Source organism: Phasianus colchicus, chromosome 15 (assembly GCF_987193195.1).
Source record: "Phasianus colchicus chromosome 15, bPhaCol1.hap1.1, whole genome shotgun sequence".
Taxonomy (NCBI): Eukaryota; Metazoa; Chordata; class Aves; order Galliformes; family Phasianidae; genus Phasianus; species Phasianus colchicus.
Genome location: NC_143450.1, coordinates 5768054 through 5788560, shown reverse-complemented (window position 1 = coordinate 5788560; position 20507 = coordinate 5768054). Strand labels below are relative to the sequence as shown.

Sequence of the window (20507 nt, the reverse complement as noted above, 5' to 3'; positions counted from 1 at the left end):
TTTTGTCTAAATTAAGCTGCAGCTGTTCTCTGCACATTTGAGAATGACTCCGTGTTACCAGCAGTTTTAAAAGGGAAGGACTCCTCTTTGTATGTTTTCCAGGTTTGGTGCATTCTTTGGTTGCTGTGGTGTTTGTTCGCTTGTTTTTCCTTGTAAACGAGTGAAGCTTAGGGCAATTCATATGAATGAATGAGTAGATATGTTCTTTCTCATATAGGCGTACCTGTTTCACTATGTAAAATTAAAATTGACTATATAATACATGACAGAGTGTCCTTTCTTTTCTTCCCACTGCATGAGGTTTAAGAAGGGGGAAGATGCTTATATAATATGCTGTGAGTTTCTTTTCCCCATTATGTCCAGCTAAGGTTCAGCTTGTTTGTTTAATATAAGCCTGGTTTAGAAAACTTAGCAGAATCAAAATTGTCAGCCTATATTCTCTATCTGCTTAGGAGAGGAAAAAAAGTCAACTTAATTGGAATGGCATTTCCCCTTTAGTCTGGGTACTTACATTGTTCAAAAATTTCATCCTAGTGTCATACATGACACATCCATTCGTGCCTTATATGGATCAGAAGATGCCAAGTTAAATCACAAATATGTAAGTAGTGTACAGTAAGAAAGGAAGGATGTGGAGGTAGAGGCTAGCGAAGAGCTTGGAAAATCAGCCCTATGAGGAGAGGTTGAGGGAGCTGGGGCTGTTCAATCTGGGGTGGAGGCGGCTGGGGGGGGACCTTATTACTCTTTTCTAGTACCTGAAACGTGCTTACAGTGAGAGTGGGGTAGGTCTCTTCTCACTGGTGACAGGTGACAAGTCGAGGGGAAATGGCCTCAAGTTGCGCCAAGTAAGTTTAGGTTGGACGTTAGGAAACACTTCTTTACAGAAGGGGTGGTTAAACATAGGAATAGGCTCCCCAGGGAGGTGGTTGAGTCACCATCCCTGGATGTGTTTAAGAGCTGTTTGGATGTGGTGGTGGCGATATGATTTAGCAGGGGGTTGTTAGAGTTAGGGTACTGTGGTTAGGCTGCGGTTGGACTTGATGATCCTTGAGGTCCCTTCCAACCTGAGTGATTCTATGATTCCAAGAAAGAAAGGGGATTTTTCATTTTTTAGCAGTAGACTGTCAACTTCACAGATTTTTAAGTCAGAATGCTTTTTGAGTTGCTTTACGGTGATATCTTAGGTAATTTTAAATATCTGTTTGTTTCCTACAGTACTGGAGGGAAAGTCTTGTATACACTGATGTGCTGATAAAGGTTTTGGGGATATTCTCCTCTTTTAAATTATCTAACTCCTGTAATTTCCAATGGAAGTTTTATTCCATTAAGAACAACACTGAGCAGTTGTTCAAGCTGTTGTGTAAATGTAAGTGTGATCTGGTCACTTCATCACTAGTGTTGATTTGCCTGATCCGGCTCGCTGCTCCACATGCGTCCCTCTCAAAGCTGTGAGCTCAGTTGAGAAAGACAACCTTCACCATGTATACGTCGGTCAAAGGCACACGATGTCGAGTCTGCAAGGCATAGACAAAAAACAGAAAGATAATGTTGAACAGGCTTCCAGCACAGAGATACCAATAGTTAGAGATGTCTTTTCTTTTAATGTCTCTCTTGGGTGAAGCAGTGATGCAATGTGTAAGTGTGTATTTCGAGTGAAAGTGAAAATTAAAAAGTGAAAACGTTACTTTGGAATACTGTTCTCAGTTCAAAAAAGACAGGGAGTCCAGTGGAGGACCAGAAACATGGTAAAGGGTCTAGAACATCTCCTGTATGAGGAAAGGCTAAGTAATCTGGGGCTGTCCAGGCCAGGGAGAAGAAGACTGAGGGGAGATTTGATTAAGGTTTATAGGTATCTAAAGGGAGGTGGGGGGCAAATGGATGAGTCCAGGCTCTTCTCGGAGATGCATAGCAGTGTAGGAGAAGGAGCAATGATCTAAAACTTGAACATAGGAGGTTCTATACAAACATGCAGAAGAACTTATTTGTGATAAAGGTGACAGAGCGCTGGAACACAGGGAGCTTGTGGGGTCTCTTTCTGTGGCGATATTCAAGACCCATCTGAATGCCTACCTTGCAGCCTACTGTAGGGAGCTTGCTTTAGCAGTGGGGTTGGACTCCATGATCTCTTGAGGTCCTTTCTGTCCCCTGCAATTTTGTGATTCAGTGATACTGTCTATTAACTACTCTTTTTCCTGCCATTCTAAAAAAAAAAAAATTAAATGAATGTTTGGAACCTCCATGGATAGGCATACTAGAGGCTTCAAGAACTTAGCACTCTCTCCAAAGAAATTGAATTAATCACTCCAGCATTTTATTTATATTGGCTAGTGAACGAATGAGGTCAAAGGGCTAATAGTTGTAGTGAGTGAAGCTTTTTGCTTTTGAGCTGTAGGTCAAGCAGCAACTGCAGATCTCTGAGGAACACTTATCCTGGAGACAGCTTGGTTTCTGCATGCTGAAGTGACTGACAGAGCCAAGGGTATGACTGACAGCTGTGCTTTCTGGACCTAGTTGGAATAGCTAATGCTACTTGAAACCCTATCAAAATATTTCACACCTTGTAATTAACGAAAGCTCAGTAATAGAGTAATAATCTCCTAATGTAACATCAGTTTACAGGAAAAACAACAGTATTTCTGACATAGTTTTCATTGAAAAGGATGGTTTATTTTAGCGTCTCGTTTTCCTTGAATTATTAATTTTACTCACACATCTAATGTTAGTTATGTTGCAGATGAGTTTCCAGTGCCACAGAAAAACTTGTGAGGACTTTAAGTAATTCAGAATATTTCACATGCCTCATTTGCCTTTCAGTACGGTGATCTATCAACAGTACACTGGAATAATACATGTGTTAGAATTAATATGTGTACACTACAGGTTTTTCAGATACGTGCCAAGAAGCTTTCCCATAATTCCATCCTTGTATGCATGTTAATGATTTCTCAAAAATACTCAAACCAGTTACCAGCACTTGCAATTCGGGCCAAAGATTTTTAATTTGCATAGCAAGAGCAGTTATCAACAACTGCAAAACCAAAGGATGACTGTTTACAGTTGTAGGTCTGATGTAGTTTTTGGCTTTTTTAGTACTTCCTCATTTTGTTCAGCATTTGGTGCAATTCATGTATTTGTGTTTTGATGTGTGTGTATATATTGCATGCTGGTGGTTAGGAAGGACTATGCAGACTATTGACTTTTGAGATGTGAAGGATCACATAGAGCTGAGAAAGAAGAGCACTCTATGTATTTAATTCGTTCAGTTAGTTCGTGATTTACAGTAGAGAAATGTCTGGCAGTATAGTTAGCAGGATCAAAATGTGTTTGAAATAACAAATAAACAATTTTATTTATTTGCAAGCAATAAACAGTTTTAAAAGGCTTATAATAAATGTTTCAGAGGGAGAAGAAAATGTCTTGACAATCTCTGTCACTGATTTTATATGGGAATGAAGAGACAGCAGAGTTCTGCATGGGAATGCAATGATATCGTGCTGTTGCTTTTTCGTCATCTTAAACATCCGGGTCTCCTTCTTAGTGTTCTAGATTGAAACTGGGTTTGAATGTTTCATTGTTTACTTGTAAAATGAGGTCATTTCTTTTAATATTCCATCTTCTTACCATTTTGTTGCTTCACCATATTCCAGCCTTCTGTTCTTATTGGCAAAATAAAAAAAATCTGAGTGCATTTTGAACACAGTTAAGCAAATTTTTACAGTTAATTTTTACAGTTACTTTTGAAATAGTATTTTTGAAGTCTTAATGATTTATTTATTTTGTTATTGATCTTATACATATCTAACATAAAATGGCAGGAGCTATGGCGGTGGGAGGGGGTCAGGCTAGGTGTTAGGAAAAGGTACTTCAGCAGAGGGCAGTGGGCATGGAACAGGCTCCCTGGGGCACAGAGCACAGCTGCAGGCTGCTGGAGTTCAAGGAGCGTTGGACTCGGAACTATTTGGATGCATGGCGCCTGGAGTTGGACACAGTGATTCTTGTGGGTCCCTTCAAAATGGCGATATTCTCTGATTCTATGGTTACTAACAGCACTACCATCAAGAAATGGAAGTGAAGTTGTGTGTGGTGGAATTTATGCACTTTATGTATGGTTACTGCATACAGAAGCAACTGACAAAAGGCAGTAAAAACGTGTAATTTAATGCCTACAGTTTGGCTAGCAAATAAAGCGCCAGCAGTTGCATCTCTATTTAGACTGAAATTTATTGGATTCCTTTGAAAAACCTCTACAAATACTACAAATGCAGGTTGTGAATGTAGCTTTGTAGCATAGCAATTTATTACACCGTAATTTTGTTTATAGCACTACTGATGAGCAGTTTCACTGGGTAGCTCAACATGAGGCTTTTTGGGGAATAGTGGTGGCAGACAATTACACATGCTGCATTTTTCTCCTTTTTAAATGAGTGTCATTTATTAACACCGATGCCTAAATGAGCTTTTTGAAGGTATTTTGAGCTAGATGGTATTAACTGTTCCTTCCCACCTGGAAGTCTTAACTCTGTAGTACAGCAAGTGAAGTGCAGGAGATGGCTGTGTGTGGTCTGTACCTGTAACTGTTTCTTCTAAGGAGGGTCTTAGTCTTGCTGGCCTCTCCAGGTGGCAGCATCCCTGTATTCCTCCTGCCCTACTCTGGGATTGCGGTGCCCAGTGGTGCAGCCAAGCCATTTGCCCTCTTCCTCATGCTATTCACCCCCTTCCTCATGAGCTGCTCTGCAGTAGCTGCTGTGGGATGGGTGGGGATAGAGGAATGGTGCAGTGGTGCATCTCAACCTTGGCCTCCTTGGAAAGTTTCAGATGATAGGGCTCGTTGGTGGATTTGGAATCAATCTTTGACATATGTCATAGCTGTTAAAGTAGGTATTAATACAAAACAGTAAATTTGTGTGGTATTCAACTTTTTTGTAGTTGTCAATCAGAAAGTTCTGAAGTGGATTTCTTTAAAGACTCCCATCTCCCGAGGAAAAGGGGATAAGGCAGTGTGTCCCTGGACAGGATCTATGACTCATTATGTCAATCAAATTCCACTTCAGAGGGGAATAAAGAGATTTGTATCTCAAAGCTGTGCATAACGACTTCTCGGCTTTTCATTTCATATTTATGAGCGGTTTACTTTGAAGTGTTTATCAGGCAATACGCAGAAACATGAGAGAGCATTGCCTGAAACCATGTTCAAGTGTCTAATCTGTTAAATGCTTGCTGAGGCTGGTTCATCAGTGCAGTGCATGCAATGCAAAAAAAGAGAGAGAAAAAAAATAAACTTTCTCGGTTTTTGAGGTTTTGAAGCAAAATCTTTATATTAACAATATAAAAGGATTAATAATGCCAGGCGTTTTGAAATAAATGTAATATATGAAACGTACAAAAGTCGGCTATGTTCTGTGTTAAGTAGATAAATAGTTCTTTGCCCGAAAAGAAGCCAGACTATATTTAATACCAAAACCCAACAAGTGCCACATCTGCTCTTAAGGCCGGAAGAACCTCACTGTTCATTTTGAAAGGGTTTTTTTGGATGTTTATAAAAGCAGACTTCCATAGTGTCCTTTCCCCTCTCCAAAAAAAAAAGAAAAAAAAAAAAAAAAGAGGACAACTTGCTGAAAAAAGAAGTGATAAAAGAATAGTGGTGACATAAGGCTGCAATAGAAATACATTGTCAACATTACTTCCCCTTTGCTGCGTGCTTTTCCTGCAGTGGAACTCCAAAGAGGAAAATAATTTTTAAATAGGTAAAAAAAAAAAAAAAAAAAGAAAAAGTGTTAGGTAAAATGGAAACAAAAAACCATTTTTCTCATTTTAATATGAAATAGAGAAGGCATATGCCTGACGATCACTGTGTCAGCTCCGTGGTCACAGCTTTCCTACTACCTTCCATCCGTAGTCAGGCTTTCATAATTGCGTTTAGATGTGGCGGTAGTTAAGGCAGTCCCATGAGGAGGAGGGCATGTAGACAGCAGTGCTAACAGAGGAGCTCCCCAGCCTGCAAAACCACATGGGAAAATTTTCCAACGTATTTTTAGACTTAAAATAATTGATTTTTAGGTCTTCCATTGTTGTTTTTTTTTTTTTAATGTTATCCCTAAAATTATTGGAAGACAAGAGTTTGGTACTGTACACTTCTCATTATCTAGCTGCAGGTTTCTCTTTTTGCTTTCCAGATCAGAGATCTCCTGTAAACTTTTGAGTTGTTCGCTGACTTGGGTTGAGGATTCTTTCTTGTAGCTTTCCCACTACAAAGTAGAATGCTTTGCTCCTTGATTACAAATCCACGTGGTTTGTTTGCCCAGTTCCCAGTGAAAAAAAAATAAAAAGGTTAACCAATGAAAAAATCTTTGCTATGTTTGATTTCCATGGCAAAGGAAAGTTGTAGAATTTAAATCAAGGATAGCTTTCCAATTACAGAGATGACAAAGAGGGAAACAGAGCAACAAGATGCCTTTGAGAACCACAAATCTGAAATTTAAATAGATGTACTGGTGAGTTTTAGTATGCTTAGCTGAATCAGGAGGTTCATCATTCTGAGAGAGATGGATAAATTGGTGATGTGTCCAGGGTCTGTCACGGCAGCTTAAGCCATCTGAAGCAACTGGCCAGCTAAGCTGATACGCTCTATCACACCAGTAATTAAGAAAACAATTTATTTCAGATAATTGAGTGACTGAAAGGCTATAGGCAGGAGATGTGCAACTGTTTTGTTGTTGTTGTTTTTTTTTTTTTTTTTTTTTTTTGCAATCGTGGTATTTCATGGTATTCCTTCTTTACAAATGATTGGTGGATTTAAAGTGGTCCTAATTATTCCTAATGTAGGATTAATGTACAAACCAATCTGATCTCCATTAAACTCAAAGAATTCTGTAATTTGAGTCTGCCAAGTAAGAAATCAAAATAAATAAGTAAATAAAAGGCATCAAATGATACCTGGGTGTACTTGACCTTTATCAGTGAGATGTGAATTTGTCATTTCACCTGATCTGCAAGGCACTTATGGAGCAAGGAAAGGCACTTACGAAGTAAGATGACGCGTGTGTTAAAAATAGTCAGATAAGACAGCCTGCTCAGTAACTCTCTTTTTGGTCTGGCTCTTGGTAAATACTCAAGTGTGTTTTCTGCTGGCATTAAGGCCTCACTATAGTTTTGGTTTAGGCACAGGGAATGTGGTACGGAAGCAATGAAGAAGGGCTCAGCAGTAAAATGCTTTTTATTGGGACTGGTTCTTATGTAGAATAGCTGAGTATGGATAGACCTAGTTATGTATGCTCTGGAAGAAGCAACAAGGTAAGCATGGTAGCCAGAAAAGCAGCGCAGTAACGATGTCTTTTGTGTACTGTTAAAATAACAGTGATTTTACGTGTTTGTCAAACGCTTATTGATCCCAGTGCTTTGGAAGAATAAAAATAAAAAATAGAGAAGAACATTGGATGCAGCATCTTGTTTTATCTATCTCAGGTGCAATTACTGCTGTTTGGTGTGTGCTGTATCAGGACGTTTGGGCTCTTGTGCTAATTAGGCAACAGCCCGTGACAAATGCCTCTCCTCTGGTGACCTTTCAGTTCCAAATAGGAAACTCTGTTGTTCCAGGATAACAGAAGAGGTAAGAATGGTGTCTGTTTGTTAACTCTGCCAAAAGGAGAGAGAGGTTGGCGTAAGTTATTAAAAGGGAACGTGTCAAAAACTTCATAATGTGAGGTGATAAAGGTGATTACTGGCAGGTGCTGCTGTGAGGTGATGGCTGCAGGACTGCTGGCCAAACTGGTGAGGAAGGGCAGGGTCCTTCATGTGATACTGTGATGCTCCTGTGCGTATCTGCAACACATCAAGGAGGGTTCTGCTGAGCTGCTTTGGCCTTTGCTTTGCTGTCAGTGCAGTCAGAGGTGGCTGAGTCAAACAGTGCAGTCATTTCACTGTTTTCTTTGAAATGTCGGTTGTCATGAATGGTCAGAGCTGTAGTGAACAGCTTTTAAGTGTTACTGAAATGTGCCTGTGCTATACGTTTACATACATATATATGTAAATATATAAGGGCTGCTCTGAAAGCAGTGTCTTCTATTTTACTGTGTTTGTCCACAGTCAGAGGCAGATGTTGGTGGCATGGCAGCAGAGTTTGAATCTTCCCACCCAGTGCTCCATTACATTGTGTTGCCATGTGGCAGATGGCAGCAGAGGGGCAGTCTGACACAAACGTGTCTGACATGGAAGTGCACATGGGGCAAAGCCATGGGGTTGAATTTCTTCATGAAGAAAAAATGGCACCCACTGACCTTCATCAACACTTGCTCAAGGTTGATGGAGACACAGCAGTGGCTGTGAGCACAGTGAGGTGGTGGGTGCTGCATTTCAGCAGTGATGGCAGTGGGTTGTCTGTGCTGGTGTAGATTTTTATAAGCACAGTATGCAGGCTTTTGCTGATTGTTGGTGGAAGTACATGGCTAATGGCAGTGACTCTGTTTTTAAAAAAATAAAAATAAAATAGTAGTTTGTAGCTTAGAATTTGCTCTATCAAATGGTGTTATTGTGCTCACCATACCGTTGTAGTTTACGTGGAAGTAAATAGGAGGCATTAATTTCAGGATGACTTTTACATATTGTGTAAAAACATTTGTGCATTATTTCAGCTTTTCTCTGTAATATCTTCTTTCTGTAAAGCAGACCAGCCAGTGACACCAGCCTTTAACTCCGCATTTCTCACCTTACTAGGAGGAAAATCAGAACATCAGCATGAATGACTATGAGGGGGGTAAAAACGTATCACATTGGTAAGACCCTCTTTAAGATACCATGGGTGGAAGACTGTTACATAGATCATTTCCCTCATCTCCTTTACTGTTAGCTTTGATAAGCAGTGAAGTGATGAAGTATAGGTGATTCTAAAGCAATCATCATGAGGAGTCAATATTTCAGTGAGACAAAGGAAAGTCCTCTGCTGAGATTTTGTCTTTGTTTCCCAGACATAAGAGACTTGACCAAGTTATACTTGCAGTTGGGTTATGTTGGTATTGCCTCTTTGGTCAGTCACACGGTGTACCAGCTGAGCTCAGTGCTGAAGTGATAACTGGAGCTCAACGTTCACTGTTCTGCGTTTTTCAGTCTGCATTTTGTTATTATTCAAAGTGCAGTCCAAGCCAGCAGTCGTTCAAATGTAAGACTGAGACAGAGAGGATGGGAACACAGAAGGGCAGGGAGTAGCCCTGTTGTGGAATGGAGTTGAGTAAAAACAGAAACATGGCTTCAAACAAAAGAAAGTTAGGAAAAAAAAAAAAACCATAGCTATGAGCTGTTATTGGCATGTAACACAAATCCTCGGTTTTCTTCAGTGAAGAAGAGAGAAGGTCATCTAAATGCAAATGAAAATAAGAAACAGGACAGCCAGAAATGTAGATGAAAAGAACAGAGAAGCAAGTTGCAGTACCCAAGTGGGGCTGTGTTTCCCAGTAGGAGGAGCATTCTGTGATCAGCATGCGACTGGCAGCACAGCCACTAAGTGCAGCAGGGCCCTGTGGTGACATAGCACTCAGAACACTGCAAATAGTGCACAGAGAGTGAGAAACGTGTTTTGTGCGCGTGGAAAATGCCAGCGTAGGAAAAGGAAAGAGGTGCATGGAAGGAGGTCTTATTTCATCCTTGCGTAGTTTGCAGAAGGCCTGCTAAGACCAATAAATTGCAGCAGTGCAACTGGTGAATCTGCTGTGTTGTCTGCCACAGTGCTGGAGGTGACTATTGACTGTTGCCAGTGAAACTGCTGTATGTGCCAGAAAGGCCAGGATGTGCTCAGCTTCTGCATTCACAACTGTACATTCGGTCTATAAATTACAGTCATTGGTAGATAGAAGAAATCCTATATTAAGGGTGTGTATTTCATCTGTAGCAAAGTTCAGGACCGATAATAATCGGAATTGGTGCCAACTGTTCCATTTATAATACCACAACTGACTGGGTGTGAAAATAACTAATTATTTTTGCGAGGATTAAAAATGAAAAGCTGAAAGCTATTTATAATTTAATCAAATAAATAAAGACATTTCCAGATCTCTTCATGAAACGAATGTAAGTAGTGAATGAAAGAAAACAGTTGTTTGTTTCACAGTAGGTATACTGTCTCAAAGCACTTAATCTGTTTTCCTTCGCACTTGTTTATAATATATGGTTTTTATGTCAATATTACAGTGTTAAATAATTTTACTATCATTGCATTTATAAGGCTTTGAGATTTCTAGTAAGCTCTTCTTTCCATTGTAGATGAATTTCTTTTTCAGTGCACATAGTCATTCATGCTGATGTTCTGATTTTCCTCCTAGTAAGGTGAGAAACGCAGAGTTAAAGGCTGGTGTCACTGGCATTTCTGAAACCTGTTAGGAACAGCGTGATTCAGAATGTAAACACTGAAGTTCTGAGTCAAATAATAGTTTAAACTTCTTTTGTTCTACTGTACAGGATACAATTTATTTAGCCATTATTTCTAGGTGACATGATGTTTACAGTGAAGAAGCTCCTTATGACTGAACAGCTGACAGCTGCTGGTGCTAAGAAATCTTTATATGTGCCTGGGGACCTTCACAGAGTGTAGAGTATCAGTATTCCTAACCTGTGAAGCAAGGTATAAAAGAAAAACAATTAAGGTCTTGTCTGCGATAACGGCTGATTCAGGTTTTTCCAGAGCTTCCAATTAAACAGTTATGAAGGCATGAAAGCTTATTACCTATGACTTCTGCTGTTTCTTGAGAGCACAGTTTATTTATCAAGTCAGGAACAGCGGTTTATTTTTTTGCTGCTTTTTAAATCTCGAATTAACAGTATAAAAATAAGGCTCGGCTTAGCACGACTTCAGCAAATTATCACCCGCTAATTTATCTGCTGGCGGTTTCCTGCAGAGTTTCTTAGAGGTCCTTCTTAATAATTAAACTCAAATTCATTTATCGATGAACATTTTTACACAGTGATTTTATCCAAAAGTACTCATACCTATGTGGTTAATAGAGTCTAATATAAATAGCATTTATATAAATATATATATATATATTTTTTTTTTCAGGAGACAAAGGATAACTTGTCATTTTCTGGCAATTGCTTTTACTACAGAGGACAGGCATCTGTGAGCTACGCTAGAATGCAAATGTCTCATTCCATCTTTAGAGGTGGAAACTGAGATTTTGTGGGTACCGTGGTTTAATTTTTGTACTTTGTGCCTTCTGAGCCTAACTGTGCATCACAAGTATGGATAGCCAGCATAGATACTGAATTGCTCTCCATTGCAACAATGCGGCTCTTTTTATACAGCTTTTGAAAAAGTCCTCATTGAAGCTGGTATTTTTCATAGTTGTAGTTAACATCCCTTAATCAGAAGATACTTTGCCTGTCTAACAGGAGGTATTACCAGGTGTTGATGGGCATGTTGTTTAATTTGAAAGCTGCGTTTGAAAATAAATATTTCTTTCTTCTAGTGTGGTACCTATGACTTGATGAACGCAGCTGCTTGATATTCTTTCTATATTTATGCCTCTTTTTTGAATTTTATTTAGAAATTCACACTCTCCAAGAAAAGGAAAGATAATACAACTATTCTATAGATTATTTTGACTTGGAATAAGCAAATACGTTCTCTGACTTGTTTGTTACATTCCATTAAAAAAACAAACCCACACATCCCCACTCCAAAACCAGTGTTATTTGGATGGTGTTTGGACTAGTGCTGCTGAGATTAGAGATTTTTATTGGAAGCTTTAAGAGCAGTTTTACTTGCCACGAAGCTTCATGTTCTTTTCCTCTTCTGCTACTTGTACAGGTCAAAGTAGTAGATCCTGACTTTTAGTAACTTACAGCTGTGTTCTTGTTGGGGTGTGTCACAGTACACAGCTGTGAATGGGTGCAGATTTTCTCCCAGCAAATGCACTACTTACTATTGCAGAGGCAAGTTGTATCATTTTTACAGTTGTTAGTAATAGTTTGATAGCGCAGTTTTGTTGTTTTCATTTTGCAGATGAAAGGAACAAACTTGGTGCCAATTTTCCTCCAATCGTAGTTCTTGTGGGCTGTTTTCAGTCCTTTTTAATATGTGGAAGTAAGTTTCTGCAGTGCAACAGCCCAGTTGTGAACTTCTTTGTTGGATGTTTGTGGCTTTCTGTTGGTTTTTGTGGATGTATTTTGATGTGAGTAATGTGGCACAACTAATTTGAGAATGTTCACATGTCCGTTATCAGATCTGAGAAGCATTTCAAGTCTTGTTCACAAAGTAAGAAGGCATATTGTTGTGGTTTTAAGTAGTGAACATTTCTCATGTTTTCTTGTCACTTTTACAAAAAATGCAGAAAATTGGATTAGAGTGGGTCAGATTTCTGGTCTTTCTCGTGGTCTCTCTAGACACCAAGTAGCCCTAAAATGAACAGATTTTCTCCCCTTCTGGGTTGCCTGGGAAGCAATCACTGCAGTGGGAGATACTTATGCAAACACAGGTATTGTGCATACTTAGCACACACAGCCCTGTGGGTTTTAATTTGATTTTGATCACAAAACAGTCATTGCCTACTAAATGATAGATTATACATTTCATTAGAGATAAGCTGATTAATGGAGGAGACTGATGTTGCATTGAGAAGGGGAGAACTTGTATGCATGTTGCGTGTAGCTGAGTTTATGTACCATTTCTTCTAATAACATCTCATAACTTGGATAGATTGAACTGCTTAGGCTGAAGTTTTTTGTGAACTCTACCTACTTAGAGTTGATTTTCTTGGAGTGCAGGTGAGGAATATCTGAGCAGTTCTGAGAACAAATTCCATTGCTTAGTCTGCAGTGCAAACTCCGCGGGACTATTTTGTTGTGAAATGAAAGCTTATCTCCAGGCTTTGGATCAGAGGTTCTCAGGTTGGAAAAGCTGTCACTGTTATCTGTCTGCTCATCTTTGCTGTAGCTGCTGGATTCATGGGAGTGTTATGGACTTCGACTGCGAAGCTGATGCTCGGTTCCAAAGAGCTGCTGCTCTCTATGCTCCACTCTGCACAGTGCTGTCCCCACAGCTGCCTTCGATGCCTCTGGGATGTAAAGCACAGATCTTTATTCAGTTGCTCACATTTGCCCTGTCTCCTTCAGAATGGCATATCTGTAGGAACAACTCATCTCTTTGTGGCGAATGTTGTCTTTAATGTTACTGAGTGTTTGGAGAAATTGGGAAGTTTACTGTGAGTGAAAGCCTACCTAGGAACGTCAGGTATTACCCTGAAGTATTGCATTTTAACCTGGGCTGCACTGCAGACACTTCCTGTATGGTGTGTTCTGCCAAAATTTGTTTGTGCTCTGTGAAAAGGTTGCTGTAAGTATTCCTCTCTGTAGTTTAAAAGCTATTACAGGGCATAGAGAAAAGCTCACCTCCCAAGGAGGTGAAGATAAATTATGAAGTGTTTGAGATGTTCTCAGAGGCTACGTTCAGACACCTGCAGAAAATGTGTATGAAGTAATTAAAAATATTTTATTCCCTATGTGGTACATAATGAATGAATGAGGAAGGATAGAAGACAGGAGAGTAACTCCATCATCACCAAATGAAAGTAATTTTTACTGAAAATGCAGTGAAGATTTGTGACCTAGACCAAAATCTCATTAGGTGCCTTGTTTTATAAACCTTAAAGTTTTATTTAGCTGTAGATGTAGCTACAGTGTTAGTAACTGTCAGCTGAGTTATTGTTGAAAAGAGAACTGTCTGTATACTGCTATTAGGCCCAGGGATCTCCGAGCCAGAAAGAAGCATGGCAAAAAGAGGATTATAAAAAAGACAATTAAAGGATTTAGCTGCCATTGAGGAGAGAAACTAGAAAATATTTTTCAAATAGAAAGTATATGTTGTAATGTGTGTGCAGATTTCTGTTTGCTGTGGAAGGGACTAAGACTGCCAGAAGTGGTTTTGCTTTTAAGAAAATCATGCTGTTTCCGTTGAATTTTAAAAGTAGTTAAAAAATGTTAACAGGAGTATTTCCCAGGCATGGCTCATGCAAATATGACATTTGCCACAGGGGATGTTCATTGTGATCCTGTGGTTAAATTTCCTGCATCTTGCACAGGAAAAGTACTTCTGATTCAAGGATATTTTAACCCACAAAAAGTTGAAGGAGAAAAACGAGGTAGAATCAAGAAGATGGCAGTTGTGTATCTGATACGGAAGACCGGTAAAAGGGTTAATGGTAAAAATATATACAATAAGCAAATTAGAAAATGAGTGTGAATCATCTGTCTTCTCTGTCATTGTAATGAATGAACGTGTATAGAACTGAGAAAGATTAGGAAGTGTGCACCACAGTTTATTAAAAAGAATGACCTCTTTGTATACCACAGATTGGAGTTAAACTGTGGTACTTGTGCCAGCATAAATCATTATAGCTATTAGCATAGCAGGAAAATTGACAAAAGATGGAGTGTCTTAAATGAATATAAAAGAAAAAAAAAATCCCAACTTCTTGTAAATTGATTATAGTAGCAGAGAATGTCACGTCAGTAGTATTTATTCTTTTGATTTTAGACTTGGCAAAGTTTTGAACCGCTCATCCAGTCAAATTCAAAGATGAATTTGCCATATCTTTGCGTTACTTTTTTGGATATCTTCTCTGGGGGCATTTTGTAGTGACCACAGCTGGATTAGATTAATCTTCAGAAGGGCGATTCCTATACCTTGTAATTAACCATGTGAGACCTCTGCCTAGAGGTTAGGTGAGAATAACCTTTACTTCTATGGTAATGATTTCTAGTCTTAGCAGGGATAAGTAGAATTGCACATCATTGAATTAATTACACTTCTAGTGAATATTTGTACACTAATTAACTTACGTAGTAACTTGCTGTAAAAGGAAATGAGCTTCAAAGATATACTGGTCATATGCAAATGAGGAGGAAAAGAAAGCTTTTCTGCTCTATTGAGAGACAACTCACAGCATGCAGATTATAGGCATGATGATGGAGTATATAACATTATATTACATTTCTAAACCAGTATGTTGCTGATCTATTTTTGCATGAGAGGTTGCATACACCTTAAGGGAGCAGATGGCGTTAACTGCCTTTCTTTAACGAAAGTGGTCTGGTGATTTCTGCAGATGGGGATGAGGGGAATAATGATGGAGGCTAATAAGCTCCATTATATATGAAAAAGCAAAAAAACATTGAAGTTTTCTTTTTGTGTGGTGTTTCCTTCAAGGGAAAGATTCCTTTAATTTCCCCTGATAAGCATCAGATGGTATTTATCTCTTTTCACTTAGCACCACCAGCAATGTAGTAGATGCTACAGAAGCTGAAAGGAAACAGTCTCACTTTTGAATGTGCAAGAATGTATCCTGATCCCCATTTCAGTCCTCCTATGCAAGTGAAGTTCCAGTGAAATGCTGTTATTCTCTACCCCTGAGAATTACTGGCAAGCCCCCAAGGCAGTGCATGCTATATATAACACTAAGAAATCACCTATTTTCCTTGGCTGCATTAGCTCGTGGGTCAGCCTTCCCTCTGTGAACACACAGCAGAACAAGTTGATTTGTCAGGATATGGCAAAGCAGGTGATGTCTGCCTTCCTTGTGTTTCATTCCACGAGGTCTGGATTGGTTTGGTGCTCTGATCTTTGGCAGTCATGAGGAAGATGCATCTCAAGGGAGACTCTGAGGTCCCAGGCCGGGTTGGGTCTGAGTGTGCTCCAGCACACGGGGGCTGTAGGGATGGGGGAGGCTGCCATGGTTCCTGGTGACCTTTCTGTCATCAGGATCCCGTATGGAGTGTTCTGTCAGCACCAGTGGGTATGGGATGAGTTAGATCTTTTCTTCTTGTGTGAGAGGAGGTACTTTATTTCCAAAGTAATAGTAGGATTTTTCGCTTTGAAATTCTGGATAAATAATATTGGTGCATCTAGAGCCATATTTATCCTCTGAGTTTACAGCAGTGCTCTACTGGTGCCATGAGTCCCTTAATGTGCCATTATGGCTGAGCAGATGGCAGAATATTGTCTAAGTGGATCATGTATTATTTGAGACAGTTTCCTTTAAGGGAAATGAGAGATGTAGGAGAACCCAGTTCAGGTGAAGCTAAGGGCTAGCTAGACAGCATAACTGCTTCTGCTCAGATTTTCAAGTAAAGTGAAGAGCAACGAGGTATCAGAAAGTCTGCGTAAATACAGATGCATTTATATATATTTGGACACAAAATTGATTTATCTGAAAAATACCTTCACATATGTGTATATGTAAGTTCTATAAATACTTAGAGATGTGAAAAACATCTGGAAGATCCTCTATTCCAGAGGCTCGGTGGATTGATTCTGTTTATGTTCTTGAGTTGATCTGCTCAATTCTCCAGTTTTTAACAGCTGGTCAGTTTTCAAGCCTTTTTTTCCTGGAAGCTACCAGATCCTCGGGTGACAAAACTCAAATGGATGAATGGGCTCTGTGACTGCTATGCTTACTTTCCACTTTCAGTACCTTTATCATTTTCCTCAGACAAATGAAGTTAGAATTCTGCTGAAAATTACTTGGCACATTAGATGTTGTGGTTCAACTTCTCAAGTCAATAAAGCATGCTAATCAGGGTGAAATAATCAGAGCTTGTAATGACTGTTAAATTCTACAGAATATCATTGAATTGTTTCACCACGTATGTAAAATAGCTTAATTAAGCTTGTATATTCATAACTGGTGTGTATTTATGGACATTTGTGGCAGCAACAGACGAGAAAACTTTAAAAGCTTCACTTTCATGATGTGTGTCTGATGTCAGCATGCACTTTACACGTGCAGGTCAGAAAGTGCAGAGCCCGTTCACAGTTCACCAGTTTACAACCTTGTTCTATATGTTTTGTTTGGGTGTCTTTTTTTTTTTTTTTCCAGTTTATGAATTTCCAAAATAAAGCGGTATTCTGGTAAACATATTGGAGAAAATATAAACTGCTTTTGGACAAAATGCAACTACCATTATAGAGATACAGGCAACAGATTTAGTTTCATTGTGAATTACATTATTGGCAGCTATGCTGCCAGTGACCCGAGTCTGCCTTAATTCTTCATTTTTAGCCTGTTGTAATGAAGCTGAAATCATTTCGTTTTTCAAAAGCCTAAAAAGCCGTAGAGATGGTGAATAATTCCACATTCAGTTCTTAATAGTTCTGTTCGTTCCTGTAGGAAACAAATAAGGAGAAATCAACTATAAATCCTATACTTTCTGGGGAGGGGGGACAATGACTCTGTGTGCCTTAAAAATGTGACTGACTTTGCCTGCTGCATTGTTATTAACTGCTAAATCTCACCTTTTTATACCGATCTGGAAAGTTTTGCCTTTACACCTGGTGACCTCTTGATTTTGGTGTCCTTGCTCTCGCTGTCTTATTGAGTTTGGTGAATAGAAATAGAAAACAGTGGTTTTTGAGATGCACATATTTTGGTTTCTACAGCAGATATTAACCCACCAGTCTTACCTGATATTAAAGTGCAAAACTGATCACAGGGTTTCCTGTTTAATCACTGATAGATTTGGATTTTTTCAAGTGATTCTCTGCTCTGTAAGCTGTTTTCCCAGCTGAGTATTTATTTTCTATGAAATTTAAAAAAATAAGAATGAAATAAAAATAAAAGAAAATCCTCTCTTTATGAATGCTCTTGTGTAGGAAAAACAGCTTCTTTCCAAGTGATCAAATGTTCAGCTTCAAAGCTAAGGCTCTGGTTCTACGAATGCAAGGTTAGATACGTAACCTGAAGCAAGTCTCCTCATTAGCACTTGTCAGGAGTTTTACATTATTCACATACATAAGTGATAAATTATTTGGAGCCAAAATAGTAGTCACAAGTAACCTAAAATCTACCCTTGTCTTGTGTATTTCATCCATTTCAGTTATATTCAATACGTCTTATGTAAGTTGGTGGATTCGTCTGTGTAACAATTAATTGCAAAGCCTTAGCACAAAGCACAGTTAAGAAAAATGCACGTTTTCTGTTATTTTGAAACTTAGATCCCCTAGATTTTCAATTATTTACTTTTCTTTAACTGCCTTTCTAGGAACAAACTTCACCCTCGCAGAACTGGGAATCTGTGAGCCCTCTCCCCATCGAAGCGGCTACTGCTCGGACATAGGAATACTCCATCAAGGCTATTCCTTGAGCACTGGCTCTGATGCTGACTCAGACACAGAGGGAGGGATGTCTCCAGAGCATGCAATCAGGCTGTGGGGAAGAGGGATCAAATCCAGGCGAAGTTCTGGCCTGTCAAGTCGTGAAAACTCGGCTCTCACGCTCACCGACTCCGACAATGAGAACAAGTCAGATGAGGAAAATGGTAGGGCTTTTTTTCTATATATTCCAGTTGCACATGTGTAATAACACGAGTGTTCTTCTAAAGATTAGTTTTTCACTTTTCTTTTTCTGTTTGATTAAAGCTGCTTTTGAATACTTTTTTTAACATCGATATCAGGAAGCTATAACATGCTTATTTCATAATATGATATATAGTTTGTCTTATAATTTACTTTCCAGGCAATAACCCTTCACAGAAAATTATATTCAGAATTTATTAACTTAATGATGAGAAATGAGGTTTTTTAAGAAATAGTATGTTGTGTGATTTCTATTCACAGCTTGAAGTAATATTAATAATCTGCAATATGCTGGTAGCTGTAACAGTGGTGCTATTTGCTTTTACATGAGTTTTTCAATTTTGAACTTTTACTTCTGTACTTGGTTATTGGTAGATATAGGGCTGTTGAGAGCAAACCTGTGCATTATCATACTGAGGCAAAGAGTAGGTAATTAATTACGTAGAAATGAGACTTCAGACAATGCACGAATCATTGTTGACAAAGCACCTAACTAGTGTTGATGAAGCTCTATCAAGCCAGCTGTCCTTTCAGATGCATATAGCACAGACTGTTGTTTTTCATATGTCTGCTAAAAATGTATCAGACAAATCATCTGTGCACGCATCTTTTTAAAGACGAAAAATGTTAAGAATGGATTTGCTGCCATTTGTCCTCCATGCCATAGAGTAATGAAAATGCAAACTCAGTTTAGTCAAAGTATTAAATCAAAGCTTTGACATTTGCCATTTTGCAAAGGCGAAGAGGAGTCTCCTTAATGTTGACGTTGGAGCAATTACTCAGGCAGCCAATACCAGGTAATGTAACCAGGTCTCAGCTACACGTATTACTTACCACAAAATTTAATTGATTGCCTGATGTTACTTAACAGATGAGGATTTTTTTCCTGTTTATTGGAGGCTCCTCCCTACATTCAGCGGCAGCTGTCTCAGTTTCAGCAAAGCAGGGGTGTGATAGGTACTGGAAACTTAATCAACTCCTTGTTAAAGCAAACAAGGTAAAACTGAATTACACTTTCTGTATTGATTGAAAAAGTTCTGAAAAGCGCAATTGATTTTTTTTCTGCAAGAGCGTGCGTTTTTTCCTGATTTAAATTGAATCTTCAAGTAACATCTTTTCTCTATAGGCATAGCAGAATATATTTCTTCATCAAAACCGGAGAGGAAATATGTATATGCTAGCACAAGGAAACCATGATAGTAAAAAAGAGTTGTTGATTGGATAATTGATCAATTAACTTTGTTTTTAAATAGTACTGTTCACACAGAGAAATCAAATTACATTTACTTCAGTATAGTTTTGATAAGCTCAAACAACAATTGGAATTCATTGCTCTTTGAGGAATTCCCTTCATATAGGTGATTGGCAGCCTTTCTTCATTGCTGAAAGAAGCTCTTTGCCACACCTTTTGTCTCAAGAAATTTGATCTCGAGACCTAAGCGTATAGTGTTGCAGGCACTGATGAAAGAAGAAGCCTGTTTGCTTTATTTTGTTTTTTCATTACAGTAAGTGAATTATAATTACTGAATAATTGGAAATACAGTGCACTGAATCCATTTTGAACAGATGACTTTTCTAATAATGAAAAGAATAAGCAAAAGGAACAAGTGAAAGAAAGGAGGATGTGATAAAAGAGCACGGAAGAAACGAAATAGTGTGTGGAATTCACTTTTACTTGGCAAGGATCTTATGATAAGTGTTTATGTTTGGTTGTTTAAAAAAAGATCACGCAACTGTCTGTATACACAGAGGTGTTGACTTCAGTAAACTTTTTAGTCTTACTCTCTCACAAATTCTGGTTAGCTCAAAAATCAATGCCTTTTCACATCACTGACTTTATGAAGTTTTGGGATGTATTATCATATAGATTGACAGTTGCCCCACTGGTTCGGCACCGCAGTGTGGGCACTTACAAAACCATCATTAATTTCTCGCACTTGTGCCCAGCAGTGGTTTCCTACATAATAAAAACTGTGTCCTTCAGAAGCAGATCAATAACTTGCTAGGTATTCATCTTGAAGAGGAAGTAACAAGAATCTGTATTTCAAGAGAAATTCTCTTTCTGATATCGTTTGAGATTTGCAAGGTACTGGCATAAAACAATACATTTCTTGGCACAAGATTTTGTCCATTTATGCCTAGCAGTATTAGGGGAACTCGTGATGCATAGACTTCA

General features: G+C 38.7%; 1 protein-coding gene across 16 annotated transcripts in view; it reads left to right on the top strand.

The window, feature by feature from the left end:
• The window catches only part of TENM2 (teneurin transmembrane protein 2), a 979011-nt gene that overhangs the window by 529881 nt on the left and 428623 nt on the right, over positions 1–20507 (top strand). For all 16 annotated transcript variants that reach the window (XM_090150611.1, XM_090150610.1, XM_090150609.1 and 13 more), the window contains one exon: positions 18019–18294. In XM_090150611.1, coding sequence (XP_090006737.1) covers positions 18019–18294 — 276 coding nt within the window. The remainder of the gene's footprint in view (positions 1–18018; positions 18295–20507) is intronic.